We start from the raw sequence: 16,429 nt of genomic DNA, 5'->3' as shown, positions 1-16,429 counted from the left end.
AATTAGAGGACGGGGTGCGCCTGGGGCTGCGGCTCTCGCCTTTGGGGCTGCGGTTGGGACGTTACTGAGAACGTTTATGTAAAAATAAAAGAAAATATTCTATTTGCTCAAATGTATTGTATTTTATACGGTGATGAACCGTTACTCGCTCAGCGCTCAGAGATCATTGGAAGGGGCAGGAAAGAGGGACAGAAATACCCCACAACCCCCAAACCCCCCCCAGGGCCGCAGGGCCGCGCTTTGGTCTTGGGGATTTTTCTTTCTTTTCACCAAAAAGAAGGATTAATGCATATAGATTAGTGACCGGTTACTTGATCAGCCTATGGGTGCAGCTAACGTGTTAGGGGTCTTCTGCTTACATAGAAACCTATGCCGGGGGATCGGCCCTATCCGGCCCCTGTCTAGTCACCCGACTCAAACATTAATCAGGAAGGTGCAGGAACCCTACGTCCTACTCACACGGTAATATTCTTATTATTTGTTGGTTTATATGGCGCCATCATATTCCATAGCGCTGTACAATTTCCGTTCCATAATAAACACCGAGTTAAAAGCAACATAACCTTGAATCCCAAATGTGTTGATTTATCCATAAAGTCGATGTCACTGCTAACTTCCTGGCAGCGGGTTAATAAGTCACGTTAAACTATATAACGTTCCAGATCCTTTATATATATTACCGTCCCCATTAAAATGTCACCCCCCCTGACAATATACTAACTCCGTCACCATGATCCAAACACGAGCGAGACGTCCAGAAATCCCGTCTCCTAAAGGGCCCCACATGGTTAGCAACGTCCAATTTTTTTCAGAGTATTGGATTTAAAGGTTTTCCGTATAAAAACGCGTAAATCGGCCAGATGGACAGTAAAAGGGACGATGTCCCATTCCAGTGTTTGCTCATAGTTTAGATGATGTACTTGATGGAGATGGTAAAGCCCGTTAAGTAGCACTTTAACGACCGAGGGAAGAATACGATCACCTCTCAAGTCACAAAGAATTGCTACATTATTGACAATTACAGTAAAACCAGCCGGCCAATGGGAGGCCGCCGAGGCTCCTATAAATTGGCCGCTTCTTGCAGACTCTCCGCATCTCCTTCAGCTCCTCTGTGATCCGCGGTAACTTTGTGAGTCTCATTCTTGCCCCTTTTCTAAAACGATGAGGTCTCTACCCATCTGCTGCGTCCTCCTCGTCCTCCTCGGGGCCGTTACTCAAGCGAGCGGCGACAGCCAATTTGTCAAGCTCTGCGGCAGAGAGTTCATCCGAGCCGTCATCTACACCTGCGGAGGATCCAGATGGAGAAGGTTGTTGTCCACAGAACCCCAAGTCATTCCTGGTAAGAGCTTCACCACAATTGCACTAAACTTATGTCATTTATGGCGCATTTTTATGTATTTAATCCGGATCTCCCACCATTTGTATTCCCCGAATCAGATTACAAATATTCCGCTGTTTCCTTTTTTACCCCAGTTGTAGTTTTTTGCCCCATAATATAATGTTTTCAGGCAGCTGCATATCAGCCATTTGTATGATTCTCGCTTCCGATCTACTAAACCCCCGACTCCTTATCATACTGCCTGCGAGGAACAATAGAATGGCTCAGTCTTAATCAACCAACTGGACTCTTTGACTAATGAAAGTCTATGGAGGAACGGACTTCATTAGCATTGCCATAAACCATCAGCTCAGTGTGGTGTTTGAACCGAGAAAGTCACCCCCAATATCACTGATAATTCTGCTTAGACCCCCGTGACTATTGACCCAACCAGGAGGTTACCTGGGAGTAATCAGTTATTAGTGATCTGCAAATGATCCAGACTGAGTAACAACACTTGGGAACTGCCAGGGTTGGCCTAATCTCAGTGTTGTATCCAGTTTCAGGGTAAATGGGCAGATTCTCAGAGTTTAACCCTCATCTCAGGGTCTTAGGGTGAAGGGGCAGATTCTCAGACACACATAGTCTGGATGGACTCTTTTTTTATTCCCCTCTGACTTAATGATATCTGAGCATCCCAACTGGTGCTTTCCTCCCTATATCACATCTGGAATCCCTGCTTGAATACAGGTGACTCCATTCAGAATAGTGAGTCGATACAATAGAGTCTATGTGACCGGCTATTAAAGGCTCAGAGATTAAAAAGGTTACGGATTCCTAAAATCCCTCTAGATTCTAAACTCCTCTCCTTTTGTGTCTGAAAATCCAAATTATTGTGAGATGCTCTACTTGTTATTGTACCGCGCTGCGGAATATGATGGCGATATATAAATCATTTAATAATAATAAACGGTCAGTCGATAGAAAGAAATATAATCCAGGATGCCGAGACACGTTCATCCCATGCGAGAGAATTCAGATACAGTAACCCCGTGTTTCCCCCGCAGGCAGAGGGCAGATCTTCGACCTGCGCGACGGGGACGTGGAGGTTGCCGAACCTTTGGAGTTTCACCTGCAGAGAATCAACTCCCAAAACGCCGAGGCGGCCCATCAGAGCGAGTCTTTGGAGGAGTTTTGGGATTCGGAGAAAAATCCAATCCAAGAAAGACGTGACCTGAACGAGCTGCTGACCACGGCGTGCTGCAAAACCGGCTGCAAAAAGAAGGATTTAAGTTCACTTTGCTAAATTATATCATTCTGACCTTAACCCTTTTGGTTGCCAGAGGGGAATATCCTTCTTACAACCCCCCCCCCTGCATCTATAGGGTTTTTTTTAAAAGTCCTTGCTAGATACCCCCCCCCCTGGTTATTTTATACAAATCTGCAATCATAGATTATATTCACATAGAAAATGTTTAAATTAAAGCAGAACTGAATGTTTGTATTTAGATGTTTATATAAAATGTATCTAAAAGAAATAAATAAAGTTATATTTGCTGGGTAACGTTCTAGAATCGCCATCGTATCATTGCGGTGAGAGGAACGCGTCCGGTTCTTAAATTACTGTCTGTTATAAGGATGATATTGCTGTCCCTTTAAATGTTAGGATCCTTGTATGTTTGGGTTCTCTCCACCTCTTGGAAACGATGCTTTGGGTATCCCCGGCTCAACTGAGTCTACATAGAATATCCCACCCGGACCCTTCATCAATTTTCTGCAGTCGCAGTCAGTCTGGGTGCTTTGAAAATCTTAGTTTCATTGATATAATATTCTAATTGAGAATAAAAGTTGCATTTTTATGGTATATTTGTTAATCACCACCCCTGCTGCACATAATTATGAAATTATACCATATAAGAGATTATTTCCGATCCGTACACTTGAGGCGACTTTAAAACGGCATTTTTTTTTGTTTATGGAAAAGTATATACAAGAATAAAAGAGTCAAGCAACCCGATATCAGCAATAAAATATAGTTTTATTTAAATTAGCACCTACGCGAGAGAGACACATTGTATATGTATCTATGAAAAATGCAACATATGGATATTCTCTTAATCAGCGTCTTTTAGGCTAACGTCGGGACAGCTTTAATAAATAGGACATGTAGAGAATCTCATGTTGGAGAAATTGTATTATAGTTGTGGTTCCACTTAAAATATCACCAGATTTCGGACTGCATCGTGTAAAGAGAAGTAAACGTACGCACCATTTTTCTTCTCGATCCTCTCTGTCTCTAAAAAAACTGCAGTAAAAGGTTTTTTTGAGATACTAGAGCTGCTTAGCAATAGAGCCTTGTCATTCTTCTGAAGCCCCTCCTCTATGTATTACATCACAGCAATCAGACCTCCTACAACAGCTCTTAGTGCTCTATAAATTAATAGATCTTCAAGTAAATGCCCTTTCTGTGATGTCAGAAATGAAGAGGATCTGCTGAAAGATTTCAGTAAGAAACTACAAAAAACAATAAGTTCATTTAAAACAGGAATAGGTTTATTTAACATGTATACAGGAATATGACATCATTTAAGTAGTTGGGAAAGACATCTAGGTGGAACAGCACCTTTAAAGCCACCTACGCAGAGCGAGCATCAAAATTAATTTGTTTAAACTGCCCATATTTTGGGCTTTTTCTTGACACAGCGTTTATATGTAAAATCCTATTTTACGCCTGGGAACTCCTGAGAACAAGAAGCTAAGATGAGAGCTTTTAATACCGCTTACTGTAAACATCATTAGATAGTTCTATTAAGAAAAATATCGTTTTTTATATAATATGTAGCATTTCAGACATGTCTGCTGTATGAGTTACTCCTCCCTCTGGCACGCAAAGGGTCAATTAAATCACCAGATTACGGTAAACACAGATTTCAAATTTGAACTTTACGTAAACTTCATATTTTTAATCAAATACCAAAGCAAAATTGCAGTCGTCGAGTACGTCGACTATTTCTTTTTTTAGTATCTCTCGTTTTTATTTATTTATATTTTTGCGCTGCAGCTTTAAGAGCGGCAGAAACCGCACGTCCGCTTAAAGAGAAACTATCACGTAATGTGAATGAAATCCCGCTTGTCGGGAAGCACGTGTTGGCCTTGGATGAAATTTAAAACGGCCTTGGATACGGCGATTCCGATGCAAAGTTTAAAAAGAGGCCTGATCGCCATAGCAACCATTGAGATTCTTCTGCAGGATTCTGGTGGTAAAACCTGAGAGTGTCACGTTTATGTGATAGCGTCCCTTTAAGAGTTAACCGGCGCACGGCTATTCGTAGTACACGCCGTAGACGTTGGCGAGTGCGTACAGGGAGCTATTCTTGAACGAGTAGGACGAGAACGTGTCGTTTGCCGGGTCCCAGACGCATCGGCTCCCGATCCGCATGCATTCGTCGTTTAGCTGGCCGATGTAAATAAGAACGATGATCTTGTAACGAGGGATCATCAGGTCCTTCACTCTGGCCTTAATTACCTGCAAGGAGCGAAGGCGAGACAGTTTGCTTGCGGCTGAGATGTTCCAAGAGAAAGAAGAATATAAGAATGAACCGGTTTGCCCAGTCAGTAAAATGAACCGGGGTCCAGGTCTGCGGCTGATCCAGGGGATGTCCCCAACTTGCCCTCGCCACTGATCTCTGTGTTTGGGGCAAACTCACCCCCTAGAGCCACCCGTGAGCTTCCTATGCGGGTGCCATCCCATTACGGCATTGCTTTGGGATGGGAGAGTTATAACGCGAGGTGGTCACTTCCACGTCGGTATTCATTGTCAATTAACCCCATGTTACCTCTGAAATGGTCTTCGTCATCTGCCTGCACAGCTCGGCTTCATATTTCTCCTCCTGAAGGTAACTCGTAAGAACGTCCTTCAAAATGTTATTTATTGTGGAGACGGGAAAACGCTTTACGGGACCTGAGAAAACAAAGTTATCATATTTTCTGAAAATCTTTTTACGTCGGCAATCAGATCATTCCCAAGGAAGGCGCAGATCCTCACCCATCTGATACGTGTTTTCCATCTGGATGACCGGACGGGGGATGTCGTCATGGTGGCCGGGCTCATCTATGTAGGAAACTGTGCTCATAGAGCTAAAACACATAAAAAAAAGATGTTTTACATTTCTCAGCAGGACTGATGCTTTATGGTATTGCTAATGAAGCCCGTTCCTCCATAGACTTTAATTAGTCAGAGTCGGGGTGTTTAGTAGATGGGGGACCAGATAACAGAGCGAGAATCATACAAACGGCTGATATGCAGCTGCCTGAAAACATATTTGGGGGCAAAAACAGCTTCTCAATCTTTTTTTGGATCTGCCCGCGCTCATAAAACAAGCTCCGCTGGGGGTATTTGTAGAGGAGGAATAACCCTGCGTGGATCACTCCGCGTTCTGCTTACTCCTTGGTTTTGCTGAAGCTCTCTCTCGGCTTCACCTCATGGCTGCTTAGAGACGAGACGCTGCCTCTCTTCTTCAGCAGTCGCGCCGCTTTGTCTTTTGCTGCGTCCGACATGTCTGTAAAAATAAACAATAATCCAATGTTACCCGGAATAGTCCGGACAGGGAACCGCCTGCGCGCTTTAGGGGCCGTGCAACAGTTATCCCCATAATACGGCGCTACCGTCCGTCTGGGGGCCCTTTGGGATTCTGTCTGCGTCCCCAGCCCTCCCTGTCTGTTAAACACGCAGTAAATGGGGTTTGTTTCGGGAGCCGGCTGGTGCCGACCCAGTAATAAAAGCCGTGCTGGTTCTGGAGGCTTCACTGCTGCGTTGGTTTCCAGGAAGGGTCTCCAGTTCCCCTCCTACTGCCCCTATATCAGGCTACATGCGCGGCCCAGGGCCCGAGGCATGTGTTGCTATGATTGCTGTATCTGGTGGGGTCTGAGGCCCGGGATCCGGGCTCTGCTCGCTGAGTATTTGGTGACCGGCCGCTCGGTACAGACCGTGGCTACTTCCTAGCAGACAGGGATCCAGCCCCAGGCATGGAGCTAACTGGCAACTGCCCCGGTCTGCACTAACACAACATATACACAGCTCTGTACACATACAGCACTGGCAAGCAATCACCCCATGTGTACACAGTGCTCTGTAAACACACTGCTGCGATACATACACCGTAATACCCCACACAGCGCTGTATACTCTATAGTACCCACACAGGGCTGTATCCGCAGTTACCCATATGTTACACGGCGCTGTGTGCACCATAATACCCCACACAGTGCTGTATCCGCGGTTACCTGTAGCTTACACGGCGCTGTACACTCACCGATATCCCCCGTAACGGCTCGGCTCCTGCTTTACAATCCGGGACAGCGTTCAGTTGCTAGTAGCAACGAGTCGCACAGAGAAGGCGGGACTTCCTCCTGGCGGTGACCACTCACAGACAGAGCTGCGGGAGAGTGACAGCGGCTGGTGACGTAATCCCGAGCTCCGCGGTAGTACGGGAAATACCCCCGGGCTCAACAATGTGCCCTAAGGCCCCCGAATAGAACCTACCCCTCCAGGCCACCGGAGATGGGGGCAGTCTCAGGTTCGGACACATGAATCGTGTGGGGAAAATATAAATCCGGATTAAGATGCGCCGCGTGAAGTGCCGTAAACCGGCCAGAATCCGGGTCAAGTTTTATTTCTGGAGCAAACTCTGCCCAGAGTGCCAGACATGGCTCCTGACACGAACTGTATTACCTTCTACCACTTCTGCTGGGAGTCTGCTCCATTTATCTACCATCTGCCTAGTGAAGTAAAAGGAGCCAATCCCTTTCTCTGCTCGTTGCGCGCACACCAAGACGCATAGGTCTGTGAATCAACTAATGCATAAAGACATAATTGACCTGAATCTGCAACTCTCCTGCAAACCCACCCGCGGACCGCTCTAGTAGGAACACTTCAAATTTCTACGAATATTGAATTTCAGTACTTAATAAATACAAAACGATCGAGTCCGCGGGACTGAAAACAGACCGCTCGACTCCGAGCCCATTTATCAAGAATTGTTAATTAATATTAAATTCAGATCTATTAATAAAGTTAATTTAAAAAAAAACAAACAAGACAACACACCATCAATATCCCTGTTTGTATTGGAAAACTTTATTGATTTCACTAATCTCCTGGTTTCCCAGAACACCTTTAAATCATGCAAATGTCATTTTGTTTTAACCCATCTGCATGTCTGGAGACCTCCCTCCATAGCCTACGATCCAAGACCCTCCGACCCAAGACCCTCAAACCCAAGGCGCACCCCCCCTCCCCCGTGACAGCTATTTATATTGTAGGTTCAATTCTATATATACACAAAGAAAAAAATATCTATCTCGGTAAGCAGTATGCCATTCAACAGTACTACTATTTTCTTAAATAACAGTTTAAATTACATCCATTTATTAATGGTAAAATATTGAGACGAGAGATTCTAACTGCCAAAATACAGCCTTACTGGAATAAAGTACAATTTACAAATACAATAATTACATTTTAAAACCATGAACAATGTTACATCTAGAATTAAATACTGCAGGAATGGTGAACGTGGAGGTTTTCTGAGGAAAATGCGTGTACGCCGGTCGCTGCAGCTTCCCCCCCCCCTCAGAAAATGTCCCAAGTACCAAATCAATGTTCATTTAGCTTATAGTTAAAACCCGCATCTTCGCTCTCGTGTTGCCGGTGGTCCTCGCGCGTTAAGACGGCCGCTAAATGTCAGCCAAGTATTTTCCTGAAAGAAAGAAATAATTAAGATGAAGCTGGGTGAAGGAGCAGCCGAATCCTATGCGCCCCCCCACGAGTCCCTCTAGGACATCAACGACGTGGTTCCCGCCGATTATTGCCACAATCAGAAATATTGGGCGCTATGTACAAAGGGCAGGAAAGTGTTATGAAGGGCAAGTTGCCCCTTCCCAATGTGTTATGTTGGGGAGATAACTTTGGGCGCACTGGTGGATTAATCCCCATGACTTCTGATCCCACTCGGAACCACCTACCCTATAGATGTTTCAATTCGCTATAAATCTTACCTGCTGCAAACCTCTTTTTAACAAGTGAGAACCGGTAACCCCCTCCGACCAACTCGATGTCACATCCGGACAGAGTGGTCCCTTCGCTGGTGAACTGGACCGCCAGAGGAGCTGGTTTACTGGGACCTTCCGATAACTGGAACCGGGCAAGCAAAGATCCGACACCTTTGAGAAAACACAGCGAAAAGATGCTTTGATGACTGCCACAGACCAAGGAAACCTTCCCGATATTATCTAGGAGTCCCTCTTATTTCTATATGCAGTTGAAGAATCCACTTTAGCGAAGGAGAAAAACACATAAATGGAAAAACTGCATTTTAAATATTTTTAGATAAAATTTATTTTGGATAAAAGTGCTAAAACTCACAGAAATAGCCTTCCCTATAAACACATTTTTATGAAATTCCAAGGTAATGGCAGGGATTACCCGTCCGCACCATGTGCCACAAATAAGAAAGGTTTTAAACTTTAAAAAAGCTGAAAAGTAAAATATCCCCCCAAATTCTTGGGTGTGTGTGAAGTTTGAACACTCTCTGCATGATACCTGCTAAGTAACAAGCCTTTGGGGGATTTACCTGCATTTTCAGATTTCTGGGAAATATCTGGGATTTTCCATAATATCCTCTGCTGTTCTGCATTCCTATTAAAATAAAAATTAACATTGTAAATAATATATAAATAGTATATATTTATTAAAAGAATGGTTTAGTAGTTTAATTATTTGTAAGATTTTTTTTACTTATTTTTTGCTGTCTCATATTTTGTTATTATGTTTTCAAATTACCCAGCATGCATCAGATCTCCCCTCTAATTGGCTTTATAATGTGCATATTTGAGAGAGAAAAAAAAAAACACTTGTGTCTTCACTGATACAGGGGTATTTTGGACGGACCGACTTATTGTTGGCGTGATATGCGGCACAAACTCAGCTTCATGGCAAAGAGCATGGAATATATTAAGGAAAAAAACAATGTTTTGAAAGTTTTAATAGTGTTAAAGGATAGGCACACTACGTACAATAATTGATATTCCATTTGGATATTACTTGGTGGGAGTTTTAACAGGGTGTATGTACTTTATTACCGATTTCAAACCAGTCACAGAAAATAACCTTAAGGACCCCTTGAGCCACTAGTCTACCCCACGGGGGGGCACACAAGGCAGCAGTCCTAGGACTTTATCATACCAGACGGCAGGAGGGAGGACGGCTTGAGGCTTCGTTACTCCTCCGTCGATGGGTATAACGAACTGGACGTTGTTCAGAGCGACTGGCGAAGTCATTGCGTCCGGGTTGTATTTATAATCCACTCTGAGGTCTGTGGTTGTAGGCTCACTCCGCCAACTCACTGCTAGGTTCAGCGGAGTAGACTGAAGTCCCTGGGTAGACACCTAACAGGATAAGAAGTATTAAAAACGTGATTTCCCCAAATGACTACAGCGTACTTTAACAATCAGAATGCTCCTCTGACCCGCTCTCCGAACAGGAACCCAACATGGGTGAAGAATTAACGCATTCTTAGAGTGCCCATTTATAAAAAATTTAAAATCTTTTGTTGATACATTGTATATGGTGCAGTCGTTTACAATTTATTTATTCTTTATTTAACAATTACTCTGTAACACTGCAATTTGTAGATTACACCAAACCGCTATGATTAAATAACAAAAAGAGGGTCTGGGGAGTACTGTGCGAATATGCAATTAACGTGATCCAGTGAATTATATATACACATTCAGGGGTAGAATGAGCCTTTTATACTTTAGTATAAAGATGGCTACCGCCGGCGATTACCTGGTATTTCAGCATGTCGACGTTGTAATACGTTGCTTGGGGTTTTTGTTCAGATACTTTTTTCAGGTGCGTCATCAGATTTGGCATATTGACCCAGAATTCCTTAGCGTTGGGAGAACACTGTGTGTTATCACTATTTGGAGAGAAAAAAAAAAAACAAGAAAAAAACCCAAAAGGTTACTTTACAAACTGCATTAAAAACACATTTTTAATAAAAACTATTTAAAAAAAATATTTCATGGAATTCATTACTCTGAGAGGGACTACAGTCAAAATAATTACATTCAACTCCACAATAAAGAAAATAATAATAAAAAAAAAAAAATGTATGTCTTTGCACAGAAAGGTCGAGACCAGAATGGTGACATTAGGTATTATTTAGAAAAACAACAGGGTTGATTTCTGTCGAGTTGGTTGAAGTTAAGAATTTGGATTTTAGCAAATTTTGGGAAATAAAATAAATAAGCTTCTAAATTATTGCAAATGGATTGACAGAAGGGGTGAGCCGATTGGCTCATCCATCACCAAATCCTAAACTTCCATCCAAGAGTGCTTTAGTATCATGTCTGCCAATTATCTAGAATAATCCAGATTTCTTTTTAATGGCATACCCAAGTTACACCTCTTTTTGCTCTAAAAAGCCCCTAGAATTGGGGGTTAAAGGGGTATGGAGATGAAAAGGGGAGTGGCTTTGGTTAACCCCCCGTGGAGCGCGGCTCACCAGCAGAGGAGCTGCGGGTTTGGCAGGACGTGTTCTAGCTGACTGTAGTTGGTGATACGGAATGTGAGAGCCGCCGGCGCCGGGTTGTTGGAGAAATGCCGGGTGATTCCCGCCGGGAAGGACAACACCATCTCCCCAGTGATCTTTACTATACACCTGCAACGCAGAAGAGCAAAAATAGGTTTTAAAATCGTTATTATGTCAAAATGTTCACCATGTTATTACATTTGTAGCGATGTATCGGAGGAAGGAAAAAAACAAAAAAAAGACTAAATAAATTAGAAATGTATATTTTATATATTCCTGGGGATCTGTGTTGATTTTCCCCCCAGCGTTTAAACAATAAGGCCTGAAAATGTACTGTGTTTCTCAGACTATAGAATAAATCTGAAAAACGTGGCAATTTGAATCCATTTTAACATTACTTTCCCAAAACTATGTAGTAGAAAAGGTTCCGGGGGGGGGGTACTTACTTATTGGGATCGGCCCCCTTGAAGTAAGCGTTGACGGTTTCAGTGAAGGCGGCTGCCACGGGGAGGGTATCCTGGGCGCCCATGGTCAGCGGACTGGGTCCTCGGGACGATCCTGCAAGACAGGGCGCAGCTGCTATCCCTTGTTATGGGTGTAAGATTCAGCAGATAAAAACAGAAAAACACCATCCTATACATTAATGTCAACTGTATTATTTAACCCTTTGAGTGCTCAACACCTTTCTTTCCCCTCTGCCACACAAAGGGTTACGAGGAGGTCAGACAATGACTTGGTCCATACCGTCTGGTATCTCTAGGGTAACGACCTTAATGGCATATTCAGACTAAACACACACGGGCCATCAGTGTTTCAAGCAGGAACAAACTAATAAAAATAAATAATAATAATAAAAACCCACATTAATAGAAGAGCCTGGATTATTTTAAGCCCAAATTTAGAACGAACTTCAGTCGGTGCAGACACGTTTCTATTTCATAACAGATAGTTACTGATGAAGAAACGGGGAGGAATAGGTGGAGAATGCGATGACTGACGGCAATGGAAGGACATGTAGGGTGGGTGAAGGTGGCGTTAATTTGGCTCGGTCCATTGCTTGCCAAAAAATGAGGGTGCTTGTGCCTATAGCACCTGATCGGTATAGGGGGTCTACATAACACAGACCACCCTGGACCTTGTGTGTGTCACAGCTTTCGCCACGTCCCATTGGCTGAGCTGGCAGGAGGTGGAAGCCCATGTAGAACATCATGGGGTGACCGCTCTGGCCAAGTATCCACAATTTCAGCAAAAGTCACCTATTGTGTTACTGAATCAGGGCCTGGACTGGCCCTTGGCTACCCATAGGGCGCTGCTTTATCAGGTAGGAGTCCACATTAAGTGGCTGCAGTACCATCACGCTGACAAAAGTAGCCAAAAACAGCAGGAAGCAAGAAACAGGACATGTGCACAGAGAAAAAATAAATAAAAATACACATTCAATCAAAATATGCGTTTATGTCCGAGGCAAACATTTAACAAGTTTATAAGGCTTCATTAACACATCTATAAACCATGCGCATGGTCCTGAGAAACAAGCAAAGCAGTCCTCTCTGGAGTCAGTGATTGGCCAGTTCCCCTAAGGCTAGGGGTATTTACCCGAGTCCTGCACCAGTTATCAGAAACTCTTCCAAAGATGCCGGCTGCCTGCTTGGTAAAACGTACTGCGTGCATTCAATCGTTATTACAGAACATGTAAAAAAGCTCACTAACGTTGGATTTCACATCATGCAGAAATGGTTTCTGTTGCAAGATTTGCTCTCATCGCCATAGCAACCAATGGAACAGTCAGCTGGTTGCTATGGTGATCAGACTACTTTACAATCTTTGCAACAGAATCTCATTTTTATATAGAACTCCCAGAGTGCCCGTGGAACGGGAATATTCTCGGCTCAAAGTTACCCCTAAATCGGGGCATTTTATTTCGGCCAAGTCAGCCAGAGTGATTAATATTTAAAAGGACACTCCAGACATCATATGCGCTTATATATATATATACATACACACATACATATATACACACACACCTATCTATATAGAAGTCTAATATAGGGTAAATTGTAGTGGTTGCAGACTATCGCACTTTGGCCAGACGCGTACAACAAGTGTAATAAAAGATATATTTATTACCCTTTAACGAATACGATACCCCTGCAGGCAATTATAGATAGAGATGGTTTTAAATTAAATGGCAATTGTGTTCTTCTTGAATTAGTCCCGCGTGGCTAGAAACTGCCAACAAACGCTTAAAAACACCAACATGCACTTAATTAGGATCCCAAACAAACAGCTGCATCGAGCCTCGGGAGAGGATCCAGTTGGTCACCCGAGGATCCCATATTCCTCTATGGATCACGTGTGCGTTTTCATAATTCTCCTGAAAGGGAAAGCTCAGAAACCGTCGGCAGCCGCCGGATCTCACTATCCGCATGCAAAGTAATTTTGGAAACAGAAGGATCCCTGCAGCGTACGCTTCGATAACCGGTGAACGCTTAGCAGGAGCAGATTATCGTATCCATTATATTTCTTGCAATTTAAATGACACTTATTTTTTGGAACTTTAAAAAAAAAAAACCCAGCCCTGTATACAGTAATATAACCCCCCCATTATGATGCATATGGAATTAGGAATGGTGACCCTTTAAGGTGCAGATCTCTCTGCATCAGATAAACAAGGCAAAGATATCTAAAAGATCACAAAAAAGTTACACATAATGATACAAAATAAATCGATCACGTGCATTAAGAGAAATTATGATGTCATATGTTTTATGAACTGCGGTTTGATTCGAGTGTCAGCAGAGACATTTCCGCTGCAAATCCCCGTATCATGAATTGGGATTCCGTGAACTTTTAAAAGAGCCAGTAAACGTTTAAAGAGACCACATGTTCTGATGACGTCCGACTAACAGCGGGTCGACTTTGGTTGAGACACGTGATGACATCATCAGCCACAACAGCACAATCCGTGCGATTTTCTCTCGCTTCTCCTGCAGTAAGATTTGTTCTTTAACGCTCTCAATGACCTGAGATTGTCACCGATTTTGGGTCTATTGATCGCTGTCTGCAGGTTTTGGTCGCCCTAAGGAAGCAGCTTGTAACTTTTACAATACGGGCTGCTTTCTTCAATCTATTAAGGGCTCTTAAAGTTTACTGGCGCTTTCAGCTTCACATCAGCATTTGGCTCTCCGATCTCCTACATTCTGGAGATTATTACGCGCGACTGTCCCAGATTTCCATCTTTTAAAGGGACAGTCACTCCCAGCATCCCCAGCTCCATCTGCTTTATTGTGAGCACCCTCTCTAATCTCTGGTGGGTCCCCTCTCTCTGGATCAGTACTTCATTGAGGTTTCTATTATGCTTCAGAGGAAGCACCTTCTCTCTAGGTGTTTTTTTTTGAAGGAAGACACAGTACACGTTGATACAAACCGACTGTACTGTCTCTCTCCCCCAAGTCCTGTGTCTCTCTCTCTGTCCAAGATAAACAAAAGTGGGAACTGTTCAGCCCATCTACCTGCTGAAAAACCAAGCAGAGTGATGGAAAGAGATGGGGGGATCCTGCCCCGGGTGTAGGGATCTGCTTAAATCTAGTCCTCTGCTAATTCAGTGCCGTTCTGCCCCAAGATCTGGAGTGGCATGCCACAAGTATGCACGGTTCAGCCTAATCCGGGGAGATATGGACTCCCAGGGCCGATGTAGTCTTGTGATTGGGTAGCCGGAGTTTAGGACTACCGATTACCCATTACAGGGTAGTAATGCACTACTCACCCCAAACTTTGTCTCAAAGAGTTAAAAGGAGGAGGATGGAACGGGCTCCAATCTGCTGCATGGAGGGAAAGCAGTGATGTCACAATGGACCCAATAACCCTTTGTGTTAGAGAGGGGGAGAGCTGCCCTGCAATGCTGGATTGCACACACCACAGCGCACTCGATTGGCTCCCTGGCACGCAAAGGGTTAAGCGGTCATGGAAAAGTCCAGCAAAGCAAGCTTTTAACCCCCGCAGCAGTGGAAAAGGGTGAAACTGGATGGCGGGGCAGGGCAGGCACATGGCAGCAGGCGAGTCGGTCCGGGATGCTCTGCGCACAACTTACCTTCAAAAGTCAAATAAAACTTTCCTCTGTCAAACCAAATGAGTGAAGGCTGTTCGTTCTCTGTGTGGACAGGGGGGAGCGGGCGGGAAGATTTAAGGAGAGGGAGAGAGAAGGACACAGAGTCAGAGCAGGACACAACCACGGCAATGGCTTGGGAAACGGGACGCTTAACCCTTGCACTGCCGCAAGAGTCTGCAGCCAGAAGGCAGCAAAAGGGTTAATAACATAAAAAAAACAATGGGTTTACACAACACACACTAATACGGCTGACACAACACACGCGGAGCTTCTTCCTCAGCTGGCCAATCAGAAGCAGTCTCTGGTTCATGTGACTTTACATTTGGACCCTTTATGGCGGAGTTTGATCCGGTCACAGTTCGGGTTTGACAGTTTTCTTACCCCATCGAGAAGATTCGCGTATCCAGTAACTCGGGGTAACAATTCGTCCAGCGCCAGTCCCCCCCCAATAAAACCCCCAAATCTCAAACTGCATTACCAGCATGCGGAGGAGGAAGGGATTTAAACGCCATGTAAAGAAAGTTCCACGGGGGGCCGTGAACATTCCCTGCACCGAGAGATGAACGATTCAATCCCAGTGGGCAGGATTTTACTATACATGATGCAGGGCTGGCTAACTGATTCAATCTGCACATTATACACGGCCGGCTCACCAGGCAAAGTGAATTCGGGGGAGGAAAAATGTTCTGCTCTCCTGTAAATCCGCAGCTAAAATCTAAAAAGGCAGGCGTGGAATTCTGCATTTCTCTGCAAGCGAATGAATTGCAAACTTTTCAACTGAGCCGCCTTGGCTCGAGGTGAAATATTAAAATACCCCGGCCTGGTTTGATGCCCCTGCACTGAGCTTCCCTGAGACACCCCGGGACATGATTTACTAATCAGTTCTGTTCATGAAGTCCGACTACAGAGATACTACTGCAGGGGGTAACCGTATTTAGTCAAAAACCGGCTTAGAGGGATCCCTAAACTGCTTAGAATTTAGTAAACAAAGAATGAATGGATAAACATATATATATATATATATATATATATATATATATACACATACATACCCCTCCCCCCCACAAGCCTACCCTTTAAAAGTTGGGGGTCACTGAGCTGTTTTCGTGGAAAACAAGGACATTTCTGTCTGTAACATAATTGCAAAAGGGTTTCTAACCATCAATTATCCTTTTAAACTTAAACTTGGATCAGCGAACGCAACGTGCCATTGGAACCCAGGAGTGATGGGAGTGATAAAGCGCCTCTGTACGCCTATGAAGAAATTCCATTTAAAAACAATAGTCATTTACAACATTAACCCTGTCTGCGCTGGATTTCTGATCCATTTCATGATATTTTAATGAGCAAAATGTGCTTTTATTTCCAAAACAAGGAAATGGCTAAGTGACCCCAAACTTGTGTGTG

The 16,429-nt window shown here is 43.9% G+C and overlaps 3 protein-coding genes across 3 annotated transcripts in view; 1 reads left to right on the top strand and 2 right to left on the bottom strand.

Moving 5' to 3' along the window:
* Positions 1 to 1,123: 1,123 nt before the first annotated feature.
* INSL5 (insulin like 5) lies at positions 1,124 to 2,673 on the top strand. Its single transcript, XM_053470043.1, has 2 exons — positions 1,124 to 1,339; positions 2,386 to 2,673. Exons 1-2 carry the CDS (start codon positions 1,162 to 1,164, stop codon positions 2,622 to 2,624), a joined length of 417 nt encoding a protein of 138 aa, XP_053326018.1. The 5' UTR covers positions 1,124 to 1,161; the 3' UTR covers positions 2,625 to 2,673.
* Positions 2,674 to 4,327: 1,654 nt separating this feature from the next.
* On the bottom strand, positions 4,328 to 6,701 carry DYNLT5 (dynein light chain Tctex-type family member 5). Its single transcript, XM_053470040.1, has 5 exons — positions 6,631 to 6,701; positions 5,763 to 5,877; positions 5,364 to 5,455; positions 5,155 to 5,279; positions 4,328 to 4,844 (listed from the first exon to the last, which is right to left on the bottom strand). The coding sequence occupies exons 2-5, from the start codon at positions 5,873 to 5,875 to the stop codon at positions 4,641 to 4,643; spliced, it is 534 nt and encodes a 177-aa protein (XP_053326015.1). The 5' UTR covers positions 5,876 to 5,877; positions 6,631 to 6,701; the 3' UTR covers positions 4,328 to 4,640.
* Positions 6,702 to 7,432: 731 nt separating this feature from the next.
* SGIP1 (SH3GL interacting endocytic adaptor 1) overlaps positions 7,433 to 16,429 on the bottom strand; it is a 32,719-nt gene continuing 23,722 nt past the window's right edge. The window contains exons 17-24 of the mRNA XM_053470047.1: positions 15,005 to 15,064; positions 11,361 to 11,472; positions 10,888 to 11,043; positions 10,167 to 10,299; positions 9,561 to 9,763; positions 8,950 to 9,014; positions 8,375 to 8,539; positions 7,433 to 8,076 (exon numbers count right to left, since the gene is read on the bottom strand). Of these exons, the coding sequence (XP_053326022.1) occupies positions 8,054 to 8,076; positions 8,375 to 8,539; positions 8,950 to 9,014; positions 9,561 to 9,763; positions 10,167 to 10,299; positions 10,888 to 11,043; positions 11,361 to 11,472; positions 15,005 to 15,064 (917 nt within the window). The 3' untranslated portion in view covers positions 7,433 to 8,053. The remainder of the gene's footprint in view (positions 8,077 to 8,374; positions 8,540 to 8,949; positions 9,015 to 9,560; positions 9,764 to 10,166; positions 10,300 to 10,887; positions 11,044 to 11,360; positions 11,473 to 15,004; positions 15,065 to 16,429) is intronic.

The sequence above is a fragment of the Spea bombifrons genome, chromosome 6, assembly GCF_027358695.1.
Source record: "Spea bombifrons isolate aSpeBom1 chromosome 6, aSpeBom1.2.pri, whole genome shotgun sequence".
NCBI lineage: Eukaryota > Metazoa > Chordata > Amphibia > Anura > Pelobatidae > Spea > Spea bombifrons.
This window is presented reverse-complemented; position numbering and strand designations above follow the sequence as displayed.